Here is a 21,286-nt window from a genome sequence, read left to right on the forward strand (position 1 = left end):
GGATTGGGCCAGCAAGTGATCCTTTGTAGATCTCTGAAAGGTATGTTCGAGCTTTTAATTGATTTACCTGTAATGGTCAAAATATGGTATTTTGGCCTTCAGTTGATTTATCATTATGTGATCAATTTTTGGTTCTTTCAGAAAATGTCGTTGGAATAACCAACAGCTGTGAAGCACCATTGGTGCTGTCGCAATGAATAAATAAGGTAGATATGGCGTTTATTGTTATAGAGGAGTATGAGAATGTTTGAAATGTTAAATAAGTCACACATGCACTTTTCATTTATATTTATTTTCTTTTGTTCTTTTCAGTTCATTCCCCAGGTCCTGAGGAAAACCCACAAATAATGCATGGGTTTGAAACACATAGACCTTTGTTCTGTTGTATCTAAATAAGTATGCCAATAAATGATAGGTGTCAGGGTTTAAAGAAATGTATTATTAGGAAGCTTTGTAGGCAATTCAAACCAGAACACTGTGTTTGACCAACATTCCCTGAGAGAGTTTTATATAGTTTTATATCCCCCCTTACTCTGTGGTATTTGTTTTCACTTTCCCTTGGTTTTCTCTTATTCTTCCTTTGTTTTTCTTTCAATCTATTGGGGCTTTGGGCTGGTTGAAATTTTGTGTATTCGAATGTAATTTGCATTTTTATTGAGTATTTTTGTATTTTGTATTGTTATTGTTTGGTCTGATCAAATGTTTGGGTTGTAATTTAATTTTAATAATCCATCATTAAATATAAAATTGAAAAGAAAATTCAACAAATTTAAAAATAAAAATCTTTTTTCTAATTAATTTAGTTGTGATCACTACGAGTTCACGTGTGATTCTGTCTATTCAATGTATGAATGGTATCAGTATTGGCATCTCTTGCGTTGTCGTGGTTATTGCATTGGCCTAGCCTTGCTGATTGAGGGCCAGAACCCTTTATTGATTTCTACTTTACAAATTAAACACTGGGACAACTCAAGGTTTCAATAACCTGTCACGAATTTCAGCCAAGGCCTGATGATTGGGTCTCCCAAGCCAGATTGTAATGTCTTTGAGACAAGAGTGTTAATTTTTTTTAATGAACTGGGGGAGGTACGGTGTGTGTCTGGAGAAAGTTGGGGAGCATCAGCTCCTGAAAGGTAGCACAGGCCTACTGAGGGGAGCAATAACACAAGAAGAATTGGGTTTGACAAGGGGAAGGGCAGGACTTGTGAGGCACTCTGGCGCATGGGAACCTGCTTTGAGGTAGGACTCGGGACTACAAAGCAGGGCCTGCTGAGTGGAAGCAGAGAGGACAGGGTCATCATGCCGCTCTAGCCATCCTTTGAGATAGAGGGCTAAAAGTAGCATGCAGCAGCTAGCTCCATGTCCTAGTAGACAGGGATGAATCTGGAGACCTGTAGCGCCCCGAGGCAGGTAGTTCTCTGCGCGAGCACCTAGCAGTCTGTTGACACAGTCGTACGAGGAGTAACAGGGAGATTAATGGTCCAACCAAAGCACACCTCACAAAAAGGGCACCGCATGCACCACTCACACAAGAAATCTACTGTAGATCATGTTCAAATCCACTATCGACATAAGTGTGCTTGACGTACATTTTCTTTTTGTGAAGGTGTGTGCATTCCCACACACCTTCAGAGACAAAAAAAAACAGGAGTGCCACGTGACTCCACTTTGGAAGACGAGAGCCACTTATCACTGCATGCGTGTGTAAGAATTCAAACGAAAAGGCAAGACTTCAAGCCCCAGAATGCATTAGAACAAGAACCAATTCTAACAGAACGAGAATTAGATATCTCATGCTAAGAGCAACCAAATCAACCTGTGACCTTATGCTTTTGGGCATTAAATGTAAAGTTTATGCAGCTTCGAAGTAGCAGTACACTGAACTGATACCTCTGTCACCACAAGGCACATCAAACACACAGGCTGGCATGCACGAGGTGGCGGCTCCAGTGACAGTGAACCAAAAGAATTTCAATGAGGTAAAACACTCACACATCTCTCAGACTCTCCCGAAGGTTAATGCGCATTTCTGCGATCCCTTTAATCACTCGTTTTACAAATTAAGACCATATTTTTTTAACATAAACGGTACGGTAACACGACAAAGTGTACTTGGAACACACAAGTTCAACCAGCACAGGCGGCCCAAAACATCCAACAACCATTTCACATCACAACATAGGAAGACATCCGCACACCCCAGTGTTAGAGCGCGCGTGTTTAAAGAACACATAGGCAGCAAACAAAAACGCCAACTACCACTTCACATCACGACACAGAAAGACATCGAATGCAGTATTTGTCTGTTGAGCATTGCAAAAAATATTTTACCATTCCTTACCGGTCCGCGCCGCCTCTGCACGACTGTTGAAGAGCGCGGGTCCCCAGACCAGGAGCAAACTGGAACAGCCACAACGTCACAGCAGTGCCTACCCCTCTACTGATGCTGCTCCAGCAGCGCCCCCAGGATTGGTTGAGGGCAGGGAAGGAGACCAGGGGCTGCAGAATCAAACCCTCGGTCTAGTAATGTGCAGCCTAGAGTGCGCATGTTTGGGCTGATCATAAAAATGATTAGCCCAAAAACGAGCATGAGCACTATTGCTGGGATTGCAACTGTGTGACTACTAGTGCACTGCTGGCCTGTCACTCAACTCCCTACAGGGCCGTTTCTAGGTGTTGTGCCGCCCTAGGCGAGAATTGAAAAAATGCTGCCCCTCCCTTTTTCTACCATCACTCTCTCCCCAGTCATCCAGGCTAGAAGAATAAATGCATTAGATATAAAAGAACTTGTATTAACTTTGCAAACATGTGTACACATTTTTATACTGTAACCACTGTCAGAAGTGCAGTCAAAGCTTACAACATTTACTTAGAGCACGCACCCTTAAAATAAAGGCTTTCAATTAAGGAACCATAAATACAAGTTTGAACAGTATGAACATATGGACAACATATTACCTTAACTGCAGGCAGAGGCAGTGCCCTTCCCTGATCCATAATGTGGTATTGTAAACTGGCAGCAAAAGGGTTTGTTTGTACAGCAGGGGGTTGGATCTCCTTGTCCCAAGGACAAAACACACATGAAAACTTGTTGCCCTTGACCCCAAACAATATGTCCTGGCCATCCGGCTAAAGGAACTCCACATCCCTGACTCCCCTATGGCTGTGGTGAAATGACACCAGGCCCAGTTCCACTGTCCACGCACTGGAGGCTCTAGACCATCACGAAATGTGGAAAATCTACTGCTTGAACCTCCCACTTTCAAGAAGGAAAGATCGATGGCCCAATCCTTTTCAGGCAGCGCAGTGAGAATCTGGAACTCACTTCTGCCTCAGCTCCGGACCACCACCTCCTCCCAGGCCTTCAAAACTGACCTCAAAGTTCTCTTCCTTCAAAAAACACTTCCAAATGTAATTCATGCCCTCTCTATTATCTGAAGTCCTTCCCATTATAGAAAAATCTACTTTACATGACTATGGAAGTGCCTTCCCAGTGTGTTCTTGTGGTTTGAGAGTCTGCCATTTATTGCAGTATTATCCTTCTAACTGTGTTTGGTACTCGTTTGTAACATGCACACGTCACTTTTCTCTTGTAACACATTGTTTTGTACCTCTTACATTTTGTTTGTTTTCGATACTTGCACAAGTGCCACCATTGCCTACGTAACTTTTGGTATTTGAGTGTCCTCCATATATTGCAGTATACTGCTTCCAGACCTGCCCCGCCCGCGCCACCACCATCCAAACCGTCCTCACTCGGAGTCTCGGACACACAGGGCGTCACCTCACCCGTCAGTGCTGCCTGGCCTGCTACCCAGCTCCTGCTCACTCACTCACATGAATTCATTTCATTCACAAAGAGTGCGAAAGAAGCTCCCAATTCAGAAATCATTTTTAATCACTGTAATTGACTCAACCATGGTAGACATGAGGCTACATCATTATCTCCACCTCCAAGCATTGAGGCTTTTCCATCACTATAGAAACTACCAGTAATTATAGATTTGGAAAAAAGGGCAAAGTGGAACACAGACAAAGCCTTGTACTTTCTTTCAGTGATAATACATCCAAACATATTTTACAATAAACGGAAGCACATCACTGCACAATAGGACGAGCAAAGATCGATGATGTGCCTGTCAGTAGTAAAGCAAGCCTCCCTCTCTCTCAGAAGTGCAGTATTCCATATTGCCCGAGGGCCGTAGACCAGATTTAGCAGGGCAGACTACTACAGTGACAGTGTACTTTTTGCGCCACTCTCCAGCCGACCGTGAGGACGGGCTCCGGAGTCAGGCCGCAGCGGAGATAACAGATAAATTATGAATGATTCACCTCACCCGTCACCCGCCCGCCTCCGCCTCATTTACAACATTAGGCCTGACTCAGTGGTGATAAACATTATTACATTAACATGATGATTGATTCATTTACAAATATTCGAATTTGCAGCATGCAAAAATGCATCCGATTCCGATCCAAAATATATATTTATTTTTATATTCATTTTCGCAGCCAGGCCCAGCGGCCTTCTGACTCACCGGCTGTGCTGCGTGCACTGATTGACTGCTCAAGTAGTCACTCACGACCAGCTGGCTGCTGCGTACCGTACGTACGACACGACCACCACCACACGGCCAGGCCTGACTCATTGACCCCACGGCTACGCTGTTTTGGCTCGTGTGAGTCGTCGTGGTGCTGGGGAGAGGGTCGCCGGGCGGGAGACGGAGTCGGGACTCGGGACCCGGGACCGGACAAGACTCTGTGTGGTGGCACTGGCTGGATGGCAGGTGGCAGCTGCAGACCAGACCAGTGCAGTATTACTATAATTAAATTATGGGAAAAGGGGCGCCAGGCCAGCCCAGCTGACGACACAACACACACAGCCCGACAGTCCCCCGCACGCGCCGAGAGATGGTGGCACTGGTGCGCCGTGCGCGTCACCGTCACTGGCCTGCCCTCCCTGGCCGAAGCACTGCTCCGGGATTGGTCAAGAATGTTCCCCAGGGCCGTCATTGGTAGCGCTATCCCAGCGCTACAAGATTGACGGCCCTGGGGACCCACTAGTGTGTCCCGTCTCCCTAAGTTCTGCCGCAGCCCCGCCCCCATCTCAGCCTCCTTCGTTCTACTTCTTTGATGCAGAGACGCTAGTTCCAATCAGGAGTCCTGGTTGGAATTAGCGTTGGAGAAGTAGAACGAAGAACTTGGGTCCGTAGCATTAGTGGGGCAACGCCCCAACACCCCCAATGGACGCGCCAACACATGGCTCAGTCTTTTTTTTAAAACTAAATTTAAGTCAGCTGAACGCTGTAGAGGCAGACCCTTCTACTTGTTTGTTAATTCCTGTTCTTTCAAGTTGGGTAGGTGGGATGGAGCTCCCCTCTGACTTTGTGTTCCATCTTGGTTTTATCAATGCTTGCTCAGCTGAGGCGGTCTTCATCATCTGGAGGCGAATGCATATATTTTTTTCACTCTTTACTATGTCTAAATGATGTGGTATTTTTCCACCCTTTAGTCTTTCTTCTTTTTGTTTCTTTCCCATATTTCATGTGCTTTGTCTATAGCTCTAATAGATACCCTTCTCCACCCTTCCTCTCTCTACTTCCTTTCTCCCTCCATCTTAATTATTGTTTTGCCACCAACTGCAGTTGCAAAATCTTTATAGTGCACGAATGTGCCTCTGTTGGGCTTGTCCATTTTTGTGTTGTCTTTGTGTGCATGTATATCTGTTGGTCTTAACTTATAGGTCTTGCTATGTGCTGCTTGTTTCTGTGTGTGCATGCTATTACGATTAGCTTTAATTTTGCAATGCATGCAGTCACAAACATGAACAATTCTCTTTTCTTTACATGATCACATTAAATCCAGACCTATTGACATGCCAATTACTTTTTTTGTTCACGTTGCTGTTCAGAATTGGCAACAGGATTCGGCAAAGCCAAAAGACCAGCTAACAAAGGCGAGACCTATTGGCTTTGCCAATGCTTGTTTTCCTATTCATAGTCGTTACTCAGTGAGGGAAAGCCTACACCCAGGAGGCAGGCACATATTTGCCTTATATGATTTCGTTTTTTCCTTCAGCCTATTTTTATTTTTTTATAAAGCTTTTTTTATTAACGTTCCTCAGTGACTTTAACACTACATAGCAGTGTTCAATAGGCATGTAACAGGATGACAGTACATTATACAGTCACAAGCATACAGGGCAATAAGTTAGATCAATGACAATTATCCCTCATGGCCGACCCCAACCCCCATGGCCCGGTACTTCCGCCAGGGCCCCCAGACCATCCTCCATTTCTTCACACAGCCCTTCACCTTGTGGATTGTTTCTTCCGGCCTTTGGCACCAGGGTCACGCAACCACTGATCCCATTGTGGGGGCGCCTGCACCCCCAACCGCTAGCTATATTTCTCTTTGCTACCCTGGCTGCCATGGCCAACCAAATCTCGTCCCTTCAGCCTATTCTTAAACTTCTAACCGCATACTTTCTCTTATTTCTTTATCATCCTGCTTGTTTCATATACCCACACTCTTGATAAAAAGCCCTGTTTTTTCTTGACAGGTAACTGAGTTGTTTTGTAAAGTGTACATGTTTAAAAAAATGATTCTTCTTGTGGTGACCCAGGTGCAGTCCAGGTAGTCTCTCTTTGCATGGTACCCCATACTTTACTACATGGTTTGTGAATCAGTTTGCCCAGGGCTAAGACGGTAGAAAGCTTTCCTATTACACCTTTTAGATAATTCAGAATCACGCTGCAGAGTTTTAGAATAATACAATATCAAAAGTAGCATAACAGAGATGTTGGAAATGGCCCTTTTTGCAGGGTTATCCCCAAACATTTTGCTTTTTCTTCCTATTTTTCCCTGACCTGTTTGTGTTGGTTTTAGGACTCACTGCTAATCAGTGCTAAAGAGCATATGCTCTCTGTGTAAATTGTGTTATGGATTGGTGTTTTCATGACTGGATATTTGATTTACCTGTTAGCCCCTAGTAAAGTGCACTGCGTGTGCCAGGGCGGGTAAATCAAAATGCTACCCAGGGGCCTGCAGCACTGGTTTTGCCACCCCGTGAGAAGCCCTGAAAACGGTAACTCTGACCTGCCATTGCAGAGTCTGCGCGCAGTTTGTAACTGCCATGTCGACTAGGGCTGTGCACACACTTGGCCGGACCCTAACCTTTCCTTTTCCCACATGTCAGACATCCCTCAGGTATGCCCAAGGTACACCTGTGGACAGGGTGCAATGTATGTGAAAGGTAGGAGATGCCCTGGTGTGTGTGGCATGTCTTACTAGTGAATTACAGCCAATTTCGTTTTTCACTATTGCAAGGCTACCAGTTCCCCATAGGATAGAATGGGAGGTTTGTTTATAACATCTAATAAACATAACTGGCCCAGGGAATTTGGTAAGAAAATAACGTTTAGTATGCCTGAATTCAGAATCTAAAGATGCATCTTTTAGTGAAGGTGATTTTTACATTCTGCGTTTAAAACTACCACTTTTAGAAAGTGTGTATTTTCTTGCTGAGTCATCCCGTGTGCCTCTGCTGGAATGTGGATTGCGGATGACAGAAAGCTGGGGGGCCGGAGGGGCTCCAGATAGTCTAGAGAGGTCAGGATAGGGCTGAACAGTCCTGGGCTACGAGGGGGGAAGAGGGAGGAGATTTCCTTGCACCTCAAAGGGTACAAGGCAATCTCTGCCTCGGACATATGTCGTCTCCACCTCCTGCCAGGAATTCACACCAGAGAAGGCCCAACTGGTTCTGGCCGGGCACAGACACCCTCTGCCTGAAAGATCAAAGGATTTTGGGACATAAGTACGGGGTTCCAGACCCCTGAACTTTAGAACTAATCTAGAACAAGAAGACTGCCAAGAAAGAAGAGCCGGAGAAGCTGCAAAGAGGCACAACTGCTTTGATAGGGGCTTTGCTGGGCTGACCTGCAGTGGCTACATAGAAAAACAACGAAGAGATGAAGTTTTCATATGACTCAGGAGTGGGACCCCATAGGCGCGTGGCAGGGAAATTCTTCAAGCAGGGCCATTTTCTACCAGGCGACTACCCTCCAGGAAACCTACAGCGTCCAAATCCACGGCCCGAATACTATTTGGGCCGTGGATTTGGACGCTGTAGGTTCCACTCCTGAGTCATATGAAAACTTAATCTCTCACGCTTTAGGGATGACGCACGAGGAAGTGCCTGTGCATTGATTGCATTCAAGTTTGTAATCTGTGTGTTTTTTGTCCCGCCACAGTTGGTATTGGTGCCTTAGAGTGCACCAGCCACTAGGCGAGGTTTCTTCTTTTTGGTCCTGACGAATGCTGAGCTGACTAGTAGCTCTTTATAGCAGAAACATGTCATGTCGACTTTCGTTGTTTTTCTATGTATTCTTGGTTTAAATTAATACAACCATATGTATGTCCGCTCTCACTAATGTTTTTAATGGAGTTAGAACTACTGCTTCATTAAATTAATCTTCTGATTTGGGGAGTAGTCCACACTCCTTTTAAATTCACTTTTTCAGCACTTGTGGTTACTAAATCATGTTTTCCATAAGAACCCAATGAAGACAACTGGCATCCGACTTTCAGTTGGTGCCTGAGGGTTCTTCTTTTACCACTTTGCACTTGCAAAACTTACCGGTTCCTTGTTTTTCTTCGTTTTTCTTCTTTCTTCTTACTTTGGTGGTAGTAACTGAACTATTCTACTGCCTTTGTTTGCATTTTAATATTTGCTGTCACTCTTTTGTTGATTTGTATTTACTTGATAACTGACCTTATGTACAACTAACATGGGCTTGAATAGTACTCTAAGGTGAATGGGGAGCTAAAATGGGGATAATGTCACTGTGACAGTCGAGACCTGAAATAAGCCTGGCTGGTTTAATTTTGTAATAAGTGAAGTCTCTTCAGCAGCTTACAAAGGGAGTAACGGTAGACTGAAATATTGTAGTCTGTTCTAGAGTGCATTGACCATAGGGCTATGGTAATCGGCATGAATGTATGATGGTGTTTTCCTGAGAATGTTGTGTATTGGGGGTCACTTGATCCTTCAGTCATTTCTTGACTGCCTCATGGATATTATCAAATCTCCAAAAGGAGATATAGCTGAAATAGTGTTTCTAAATAAAAAAAATTAGATGTAAATTCATGCATCCATACAGACGTCATATCTTAATGTTTTAGGACATTTTATGAAAAAACCCCAGATTAGAACTATAAAATAGCCAAGTGTATCACAGTCTCCAGGTTCTAAATTATAGGTCTTTTGGTCCAGGGGTGTTCATGCTAGATTTAACTGGGCAGCAAGACAATGTGATCTATCCCATTCGAACCTTAACTTTTGGCTTTGAACAATGAGTCCTTTATTTCGGGAGGTGGACTTTTGGGTTCACAGGAGTTCTCAGTCCCCTCATCTCAAGCACACTTGGTTGCTCAGTCCTGCAGCCCGGACCATTATGAATCCAGGAAAGAAAGCATACATATCACGCCCAACTTGATTCACCTCTACACCATTAACTGACTGAAGTAAGCCTAAGAGCGCACAAAGTCTGCTGAGAACACATGCAAGTTTCCCTGGAGCCAAAATTTGCATTAGTCTCACATTTCCTATCTTATAAGCAAACATCATTGTATTTAGCTTATTTTACTTGAATACTATGTGGAGACAAAAAAGACAAGAAGTAATATTTTAGACTACAGAAACTATCAATGGCTTTTGAGATAAGGGCATGATCTAAAAATTTAGTACACTTCACGGTGATCTTACCTTGACTCCAAACAAGCTCTCATCTACCTCAGAGTTCAAAGCTTTTGTTCTGTATTTCCAGGCTTTTGACCGGTTGGAGCTGGAGGTTGCTGAACTTGATGAGCATATCAGACTTTCGGGCTATAAGATTTAAAGAAAAGAATACAATTAAACAAATGATTGATGGTTATGTCCAATTATTCAGACACTTACAATCACTTAATTGTAACTCCTATAGTCTGAAAATTGCAGAAGTTTAACTATATGTATCTGGTTATCTCAAGAATGTAGCATGGAGCTATTAAAGAAAAAGTCCATAACATTCCACCCACCCTCCCTCTCCATTAGGCTCTGCTAAGGCACATCTGTGTGTCACATATACCCCTAAGAAAAAGGCACATTGTGTAAGGCTCTTCGGTGGTAAAGCTCTATAGACCCAGAAACAGAGTTGACTCTCTCCATTCACCATCCGACAGTCAAATTACTCATCCTCTCCCCCCACAACTAACTCATAGCTCATGGGGGCAGGGCATCACAGGGTTCAAATAGCTCGGCAAGCACTGCAGTCCAGGCCTTTATGTTTATTATCCCTAAGTGTTTTTTGCATCTTGCTTTCTTCGTCCACAGCCCATTCAACCATATATCTTAGCCAATCAGCCAGTTCTGGTGCGACAGACGACATTCATCTAATTGCTATGCTTTGCTTGGCAATCATCAGGCTCAGGAGTAGAAACTTCCTACTTAGCTTCTTCTTTTTTTAGCCGGGATCAGTCCCAGCAGGGACTGCCCAATATCCCTGGGAAGTGACCACCCAATGACCACATTCAAGGACTCCAAAATCATCCTCTAGAATGTATCCAATGCGGGATATCCCCAAAACATATGCTCAAAGTCAGCTCCCTGCCCAGCACAGCGGGGACAGGAGGACGATCGAGCTGGGTAAACTGCGTGCAGAGTGCTCGGGTGGAGGTACATCTGATGAATTACATTATACTGGAGCAGCTTAAACCTCACATTTGAAGATGTCTGTTTAATCCCCTCATGAACTCCTTCCCATTACTTAGCGGAAAGAAGAGCCCACCTGGAGAGTATCGTCAATTTGCCCAGAGTGATATCCTCTCATAGAGCCTATAGACATGCAAGATCAGTCTTCAGCCCCCAGCCATATTTAATAGTGTTCCCCATGTCTGAGATTCCTAAGGGACCTCAGGGAAGGACGGCCATATCTCATAGGGCATCACCCCAATCTTAGCAAACTGCAAAAAATGGCCAGTCCCCAATGCAAACCATTCAACAACATTCGCCATAATGATAAACCTATCATTTGACTATAAGTCATACAAAGTTTCACACCCGCCGGCACACCACCTATCAGTTGACTTTGTCCTCGCACTTAGCTCAGACGGGCATAACTCCCAAATACTCATATCAGGTGCATATGGGGCCATCTGCAATGTGAGTTTGACTGCCTTTTCCCATGCCCTACACACTTGTTGGACCACATAAGGCATTGAGGCCTGAACCCCCCCCCCCATCATTAATAGCTCCTAATTCTCACCTTCGTTCAACCAATGTATTGCTACTCGCATTCTCCCTGAGTTAGGCCTTGATTCCATGCTTGTTTTTAAAATCTATTTGCTGCTATTGCCACTCTTTGCAAATTATTTACTTGGTTTTTAACTGTATTTTGCAACTTACCGAGATTCTGTTCTGAGCCTGCTGACCCTGCACCTGCCAACATTCCCCGCAGCCGATTAGGCGCTTCGCGGGATGTTGGGATGGTTAAGCCGCCATCTTGCCTGAGGCGCCTGGTTGCAGACTAGTTCATCCGACCCGCCCACCCTCTTCCTGTATAAATGCCAGGCACTTCTCGTCCGCGCAGCGGGCGGGTGCAGCGGGCGCGCCAAAGTTTTGCCCGTCTGCGCCCGTCCGCGCCCAAACAGGCCCAGGGGCCATACCCCCTGGTCAGAATTCATCCTTGAGGCTCTCCTACAATCCTGATCAACTGAGGGCGCTCAGGCCCCCTACTACTAATAGCTGTACTACTTTTGACATGTTCGGCCAACTTCCCCAGTCCTGCTCACATTGCCCACTCTCATTAGAAGCCCCACAGATGTGTTGCAGCTGTTCACCACGGACCACAATTTCTCACGCTACTCCGTTTAAGTTTCTACAAGGGCGTGACCATTGCATGCTTCCAGCTGCAATGGTCACGTCCTTGCCTAAGCATAGATGTGAAATATTCGATCTTTTATCTGAGGAGTCACCTGATGCCCTTTTCATCGCTGAGTCATGGCTTCATGACGGCTCTGGGCCTGATATTGCTGAGTCACTACCTTCTAATTACACCATTGTTAGGCGCGACAGAGTTGCTAAGATAGGGGGCGGTATCGCAATTATATTTAAGAACATCTATCAATGTCAATTTGATCCTATCACCTTAATTAACTGTGAGGCCGCATGTTTCAAACTTGCCCTTCATCCTAAAGTAACGCTTACGGGCCTCCTAGTTTACCGCCCTCCAGGACCTGCTAATATTTGGGCCTCGCAATTTTCCAACCTCATAGCCTCCATCCTCACTAATTCCAGCAACTTTCTTGTGATGGGAGATTTCAACTTACACTTAGATGATCTAAAAAATTGCACTACCAGAACTCTGGTCGCCGATCTTGAGGCCATGAATATTACTTTACATAATCATGGCCCTACACATAAAGGTGGCCCCTTTTTGGACCCCATTTTTTCCAATGTGCCGCACCTATACTGTCTCCCTGCCTCGCCTGTTCATTGGTCTGACCACTGTCTCGTCAGATTTATGTTCTCAACCATGGGTGTATCATTCCACCATAGAAGCACTCTCGCCACGAGCAGGAAAGATAGTAAAAAACTGGATATCACTTCTTTAAATAATGTTCTTGCTACCCACCTCCCTATCGAATTGCTCACCTCGTTTGACATGGAGGCGTCAGCTGAGACAATTAACTCCTGGCTTTGGGATGCCATTGATATCTGCCTTCCTTCTTCTTGGAAGAAGGAGGCACCCCATAACGCACCAGCCCCTTGGTACAATGATGCGTTAAAAATTGACAAATCTCAGTGCAAAAAACTTGAACGCATCTGGAGGAAAGATTACTCCCTCACAGCAGCCATTACCTACAAAAAAGCTTTAAAAAGCTATCATAAAATTTGTGCCCTGACCAGGGCCAACTACGTCACTAAAACTATTACTAACGCAGCTAACAAATCAGAAGTATTATTTGGCCTGGTCAAAAATCTCGCAGGATCCCTCACCACAGCAAAACTTCCTCCTTTGTCGAGCAGTAAGTGCGACGAAATTGCGCAGTTCTTTGTCACTAAAATTGTCAAAATCTATCAGGACATTTCTGCTCAAAGTGATAATATTACTCTTCCAGCATCCTCCGATAACTTTGAGGGTACCTTTCATTCCTCTGCTTCTACCTCAGGTCTGTTGCGCTCATGGCCTGACCTGGATCCCGTCGTATTTCACGAGATCCTATTCAAGGTAAAATCTGGCTCCCCCACGATCCCCTGCCCATCTCAATACTTCGGTCACTTGATCCTCCACATCTCTCTGCTATCTGCCCTAGTCTTAATCTATCTTTAAAGACTGCTACTGTTCCTGCCAGCTGGAAGCATGCAATGGTCCAGCCCTTGTTGAAAAAGCCCACTGCAGACCCCAAGGTGCTCTCCAATATCCGCCCCATTTCCTTGTTACCAGCTTTTTCCAAAGTGTTGGAAAGACATATTCATCACCATCTGTCTCAGTTCACTATTACCAACAACCTACTGCATCCCTCCCGGTCAGAATTCCGCCCTGGTTTCTCCACAGAAACTACGCTTCTCTGCGTCACGGAGAACCTTCGGTCCCTGCTAGACAGGGGCGAGACCGCCGCACTGATACTACTTGATCTCAGTGCGGCGTTCGACACTGTCTCGCATAAAATTCTTCTTAAATCCCTAGCCGCTATGGGCATTAGAGGTCTAGCCCTTGATTGCCTCACCTCGTTCCTGACTGACCGCACATTTCAAATTTTCTCCTACTCGGCTTCCTCCAAAACCTATCCTTCACCCCATGGTGTCCCTCAGGGTTTGATTCTAAGTCTCCTTCTTTTCAACTTTTATGTCACTCCCCTGGCCCAAATTGCTGACAGAGTTGGATTAACCTTATTTACTTATGCCTACGATTCGCAGGTCGTCTTCTCCCTCTCACAATCTGATCAGGCCTCCACCTCCCTCCTTCAGTCTGGACTTGCGGAAGTCGCTAGGTGGATGAATTCTAACTTCCTCAAACTGAACGGAGGGAATACTGAAGTTTTGGTCCTTGGGCAAAAACAAGATCTCTGGACCTCTAGGCACTGGCCTTCCGAGTTAGGCCCGCTCCCATCTCCTCCAGAGCATGTGCGTAACCTGGGTGTGACCATAGACAATGGTCTGACAATGCAAAGTCAGGCCAACAAAGTCTCTTCATCCTGTTTTCCCATCTTACGTTGGCTGAAGAAGATACTTTGGATGCTGCCAACTGACACCAGGAGGTCTGTGGTGAACGCCTTGGTTACCTCCCTGTTGGACTATGGCAACATACTCTACCTGGGGGTGACCAAGGCGGTCACTAGACGCCTCCAGCTAGTGCCGAATGCTGCGGCACGCCTGCTTCGCGGCTGCCGTAATACTGATCATATAACGGGATCCCTTCGTGACCTGCACTGGCTGAGGGTGGAGAGCCGAGTGAAATTTAAGGCACTCAGCTACATGCATAAAATCAGGTCGAGTCACGCCCACAGCTATCTCCAATCCCTTGTCAATGTCTACCTGCCTTCTCGTTCACTTCGCTCCTCCTCTCAAATGCTTTTTACTGTGCCCAAGTTCAGACTGTCCAAAATGGGCGGCAGGTCATTTGCACATTTGCATTTTTGGGGCCAAAGCTATGGAACTCCCTTCCTTTAGATATTCGCTCGGAGGTCTGCTATGCTCGTTTCCGTAAAGCCGTCAAGACCTTGCTTTTTAACCAGTAACTGTGTCACTCTTGTGCCTACTGCTTGTTGCTTGTGATCCCGCCACACGGGACACCCGACCCCGAGTCACCCCCTCACCTCTGTTGTCACCTCGCCCCGCATCATGCCCGCGTAGGCGCGAGGGATCCCCAACAACAGCGTCCTTGACAACCGAAATCCCGCCCCTCTCTCCTTTGCAGGGTCCAATCAGGTGGAACGAAGGACCGGAAGGACTATCCTACGACCCCGGAAGTCCCACCTCTCTACAGACGCCCGGATACAGAAAAGACGGAAGGAGAGAGACTGACGCCGTCGAAGGATCGTGGCAGGAGCTTTCGGCTAGAGCGGTGACGGACGGAGAAGACGGGAACGGAGACAGCGAGGAGTGGTCCGAAGAGTGGTGAAGTCCCACGGAGGTGGCTGAAGAGCGGCCGTAACTCGGAGGAGAGTTACGGCAGAGCGAGTGAGTACCAGCTCCCCTCTTAAGCACATTAGGTGCACTGTGTACATATTAGGAATCCCCTCCCTGTGTAAATTGCTCCCCGCTATCCTAGGCACGTCACCAGTAGGCACTAGGCAAATTGTATATACGCACTTAGCACTGTATAAAGCGCACCCCTTTCCCCACCACCCTGTGCACTTCTTTTACTTCCCCTTCCAACTCTCGCCCGTACCTTCCTTCACCCGTACCTCCCTCACTTCCCTTTCGCTTCCTCACATGACCGGGTAACGGTGACGGGATCGGATCTCGAGTCCAAGTAACTAACGGCTCCCTTTCTTCTCTTATTGCCCTCCGAGGTGTTCTCCGACCATACCGAGGCAGCTACACGCAAGACCCGGACGCCCATCTGGCCCTCGGAAGAATCGGCCAAACAGAGAAGAAGACGCATACCCGGCCCTGGATTTTTGGATCTGACCTCTTCCCCTGCCCCCGCAATCCACTGTACAAAGACTTAATAAATCACTATCGCTCACTATATCCGGCCTCCTCGCCTGATTTTCCAGTCCGCCGTTCACCCACGATCACATCTGGTGTCAGAAGTGGGATTAACTGGAGGTATGGAGGCCGTGATGAAGAGGATGGCGGAATCCCAGGAACAGCTGGGAAAGCTAATGGAGCAGTTCCTAAAAACAGCTGAGGATGACCGTGGACAACTCCATGATGTACTAAAAGGACAAGGGACCACCCATGAACAAGCCATGGGGAAATTGACCGATGTCTTAGGTCAACCGAGGCCGATGTCCTCCCTCCCGTCGGTGGTTCTTCAGAAATATGTGCCGGGGGAGGACCCTGACTTCTTTTTTACTAACTTTGAACGGCTAGCACAGGCGGCCACCTGGCCTGCAGATCGGTGGGCTCATTATCTTGGACCTCTGCTAACGGGTGACCTACAGGCCGCCTACCAGCAAGCGAACATTCAGGGCAACACTCCATATGCAGACGTAAAGAAATGCATCCTTGAACGGTTGGGCATTGACGAGGAAACGTACCGAGTACGATTACGTCAGGTAAAGGAAGGACCCCAGGAGACCCCCAGAGCCCTCTCCTTCCGGATAAAAGACCTGGCCAACCGCTGGCTAAAACCCGATACCTCTACTAAAGAGAATATTCTAGAAAAGATATACCTGGAACAATTCCTGTCATCCCTGCTCCCAAGCACACAAAGATGGGTGCGCCAGCATGCCCACCTGACCCTGGACACGGCAATTGAAATCGCAAGCGCTTATAGCCGGGCCCAGGAGGTCCAGAGGGGAAGAGAGGATCACCCCCACAGATCTCACCCTCCTACCGGTTCACGACCCCCTCGCCCCCCTGTTCCCAGAAGGCCTGACCCTCCTCTTGTGTTCCCCGCTCCGATGATACAACGTCCTATCAATCCTGGACCCCAATGCTATAGCTGTGGCGGATTTGGTCACATCGCCAGAACGTGTCCGCTCAAAGAAGAGCCGATGGAAGTGGGTCTGGCGCGTAACTATGTGTGTTCCATACCCGGGGCCACACCCCCTCCATTTCGATGTCCAGTGAGTTTTGATGGACAAACCTTAATGGCCCTACCCGACACAGGGTGTCGACAGAGCGTCCTCAGACCTCAGGCATTGTCACACCCTATTAAACCTTCGTCCAACACGGTAGCCATACAGTGTGTTCATGGGGATACAAAGACGTACCCCACCACACTGGTAAAAGTCCAACACGACAAGGATCCCGGAACCGCTCTCACTGTAGGACTGATCCCCACCCTACCGGAACAGGCGATTCTGGGGAGCGATTATCCAGGATTACCAGAACTGTTACGAGACACCACTGAATCCCTGTCCCACTGGTGGGAAGAAGCACCCTTTCCAAAAGGATTGTCCTCCCCCGTACAGGCACGCGAACCAACCAAATCCAAAGCACAGAAGAAAAAAGAAAGAAGAGAATATACCGGCGCCTATCCAGTGATCCCGGATGACCATCCTTGGCAAACAGACTGAGAGTTTAGGGCAGCACAACAGGAAGACCCTCTACTACAGGAAGCCTGGGGAAGGGCCGTGGAGCAAGAGGATCCCCTTACCGTAGGTCCCTACTTCTTCAAGAAAAACGGGCTATTGTATCGCCAGGGTGGGAACCAACAGAAACCCCAACTCCTGGTCCCCGGCCCCTTTCAGGAGAAGGTGCTCTTCCTAGCCCATAGTCACCTTCTGGGAGGTCACTTCGGAGAAGAAAAGACTAGCCAAACAATCTTGGACAAATTCTATTGGCCGGGGATTTTCCAACACATCAAAAGGTTTTGCAAAGAATGCCCCGTATGTCAGAAACATAGTAGGTACAGACCCCCTAGGGCACCGCTACAACCCCTTCCCGTGATTGATGTCCCCTTCAGCAGAGTAGGGATGGACATAATCGGACCCCTGTTACCTTCCCGCAGCGGATGTCGCTACGCCCTGGTTATTGTGGACTATGCAACCCGCTTCCCTGAAGCCCTTCCCTTGCGACAGCCCACCACACAGAACATTGCAAAGGCCCTCATTTCAGTATTTACTCGGGTGGGTTTTCCCAGAGAAATTGTAACCGATCAAGGTACTCCTTTTGTCTCTGCCCTGATGAAACAGGTCTGCTCCCACCTAGGAATCAAACAAATCCGAACTTCTGCATACCACCCTCAGACCGACGGACTAGTCGAGAGGTACAATGCCACCCTGAAACAGACCCTTAAGAAACTGCTGGGGTTGGAAGCCAAACGGTGGGAGGATATGCTACCCCTGGCCCTGTTTGCCATCCGTTGCGCCACCCAGAGTAGCACCGGATACTCGCCCTACGAATTGTTATATGGGCGACCCCCTCGTACCCTGCTTGACATGGCCCAAGAAGCATGGGAAGCAGAACCAGACCGTACTCGGCCCCTTCCAGAATACATGGAAAATCTAAAAACCCACCTAGCAGTCATAAGAGACATAGTACGCCAGAATCTCGAGAGTGCCCAGAACAAGCAAAAGGGACAGTATGATAAAGGCACCAAACCCAGAACCTTCGTAGTAGACGATCTTGTGCTATTGATGTTACCCTCCTCCGATCAAAAACTCCTGGGACAGTGGCAGGGCCCTTATCCCATCCTGCGTCAGGTGACCCCGGTCACTTACGAACTAGACATTGATCACGCCCGTGGGGTAACACAAATATATCATGTCAATCATCTCAAAAAGTGGGAGGGCCCTCGTCCGGTTTTATCTGGAGCACCTCACCCGGGTCCCCTTTCCTTCACCCCCTGTATTGACCGCGATATCACGTCACAACAGAGGCAGGAACTCGAGACAGTCCTTTTCCCATTGCGACGAGTCTTTTCCTCTTCTCCGGGATACACCACCATCACTGAACACACTATACAAACAGTGCCCGGAAAGGTAATACGACAAAGGCCCTATAGAGTCCCCGAGGCCCGCAGGGAGGTAATACGAAACGAGACAGAACAGATGTTAAAGATGGGAATCATCGAACCATCAGTGAGCGAGTGGAACTCCCCGATAGTCCTTGTGCCCAAACCGGACGGGTCTGTCCGCTTCTGCATAGACTTCAGGGACGTCAACAAAATATCCTCCTTCGACACCTATCCATTACCCCGCGTCGACGAAATGGTCGAACGTATAGGGAAGGCACAGTATATCTCCACGCTAGACCTCTGTAAGGGGTATTGGCAAATCCCCCTCAGAGAAGAAGACCAAAAAAAGACGGCCTTCTCCACCCCTGATGGGTTGTACCAATTTCTTGTCCTCCCTTTCGGTCTTCATGGCGCCCCAGCCACGTTCCAACGGGCCATGAATACTATCTTACGGCCTCATTCACTATATGCAGGCGCGTATCTGGACGATATCGTTATTTACAGTGACCACTGGACACAGCATCTGGAGCACCTTCACCAGGTCATCACCTCCCTGGGGAACTATGGCTTCACCATAAATCCTGCGAAAACCACTCTAGCAGCGCAGACCGTTAAATATCTGGGCTACCTCCTGGGTGAAGGATTGATAAGACCGCAGGAAAGTAAAATTGAAGCCATCCAATCCCTCCCTTTTCCCCAAACCAAAAGAGACCTTCGTGCTTTCCTAGGGCTCCTGGGGTACTACAGACGCTTCGTACCCAACTTTTCCCAAAGAGCGGCCCCCCTCACGGACCTCTTAAAGAAATCCATGAAAACGGACGCCCTTCTTAAAACGCCCACGACCGTCTTGGTACAGGCGTTTTCCGATCTGAAAAACGCGCTGACCTCCCATCCAGTGTAAGCCCGGACTATACACTACCCTTTATACTACAGACAGACGCCTCCGAACAAGGACTCGGGCCGTCCTATCACAAAAGAACCCCCAGGGAGACGAGAAACCCATTCTCTTCCTCAGTAGGAAGCTGTTCCCACGAGAAAGAAACTATGCCGCGGTAGAGAAGGAAGCCCTCGCCATCAAGTGGGCGGTGGAAACCCTCCGGTACTATCTAGAAGGAAGACAATTCACCATCTATACGGACCATGCTCCCCTAGAGTGGATGGCTCGGAATAAAGGGCACAACGATCGAGTCCTCCGATGGTTCTTGTCCCTTCAACCATACCACTTCACAACCGTGCATAGGAAAGGCTTAGACCAAGGTAACGCCGATTATCTGTCTCGATACCCTATTTCCTCACCGGGTACAAGAAAGACAGCTAGGGGAAGGGAATGTGATCCCGCCACACGGGACACCCGACCCCGAGTCACCCCCTCACCTCTGTTGTCACCTCGCCCCGCATCATGCCCGCGTAGGCGCGAGGGATCCCCAACAACAGCGTCCTTGACAACCGAAATCCCGCCCCTCTCTCCTTTGCAGGGTCCAATCAGGTGGAACGAAGGACCGGAAGGACTATCCTACGACCCCGGAAGTCCCACCTCTCTACAGACGCCCGGATACAGAAAAGACGGAAGGAGAGAGACTGACGCCGTCGAAGGATCGTGGCAGGAGCTTTCGGCTAGAGCGGTGACGGACGGAGAAGACGGGAACGGAGACAGCGAGGAGTGGTCCGAAGAGTGGTGGAGTCCCACGGAGGTGGCTGAAGAGCGGCCGTAACTCGGAGGAGAGTTACGGCGGAGCGCGTGAGTACCAGCTCCCCTCTTAAGCACATTAGGTGCACTGTGTACATATTAGGAATCCCCTCCCTGTGTAAATTGCTCCCCGCTATCCTAGGCACGTCACCAGTAGGCACTAGGCAAATTGTATATACGCACTTAGCACTGTATAAAGCGCACCCCTTTCCCCACCACCCTGTGCACTTCTTTTACTTCCCCTTCCAACTCTCGCCCGTACCTTCCTTCACCCGTACCTCCCTCACTTCCCTTTCGCTTCCTCACACGACCGAGTAACGGTGACGGGATCGGATCTCGAGTCCAAGTAACTAACGGCTCCCTTTCTTCTCTTATTGCCCTCCGAGGTGTTCTCCGACCATACCGAGGCAGCTACACGCAAGACCCGGACGCCCATCTGGCCCTCGGAAGAATCGGCCAAACAGAGAAGAAGACGGCCCTGGATTTTTGGATCTGACCTCTTCCCCTGCCCCCGCAATCCACTGTACAAAGACTTAATAAATCACTATCGCTCACTATATCCGGCCTCCTCGCCTGATTTTCCAGTCCGCCGTTCACCCACGATCACATTGCTATTTTCTAGCGCCGGGAAACCCTTTCGGGTAGCTGTCGCGCTTTATAAGCTCAATAAATAAATAAATGTTGCAATTGAGCCGCAAAATAGTAATGATCCAGGCAAGGTAATTCAAGACCACCCATCCGCCAATGGCACTTGAGAGTGGCAAAGCTAAGCCTTTTTCTCCCCAAGCCCCACAGGAGAGCTACAATCAGTTTGTCTAGTTCAACAAAATATTTTCTAGGGATCTCAAATAGTGTCCCCAAAAGACATATAGGCAGCGTGGGAGTACTGTCATTTTTATCAAAGCCAGCATATCAGGAGACCACATGCACTTTGCCATAGGTGTCCCCATGCTAAAAACTTCCTCTAATACGCCAGCAGCAGCAT

The 21,286-nt window shown here is 47.7% G+C and overlaps 1 protein-coding gene across 1 annotated transcript in view; it reads right to left on the reverse strand.

Moving 5' to 3' along the window:
• The window catches only part of CFAP45 (cilia and flagella associated protein 45), a 377,198-nt gene that overhangs the window by 294,876 nt on the left and 61,036 nt on the right, over positions 1-21,286 (reverse strand). Inside the window, exon 2 of the mRNA XM_086945062.1 lies at positions 9,767-9,886. Coding sequence (XP_086801188.1) covers positions 9,767-9,886 — 120 coding nt within the window. The remainder of the gene's footprint in view (positions 1-9,766; positions 9,887-21,286) is intronic.

This window comes from Lissotriton vulgaris, chromosome 12 (assembly GCF_964263255.1).
Source record: "Lissotriton vulgaris chromosome 12, aLisVul1.2, whole genome shotgun sequence".
Lineage (NCBI taxonomy): Eukaryota > Metazoa > Chordata > Amphibia > Caudata > Salamandridae > Lissotriton > Lissotriton vulgaris.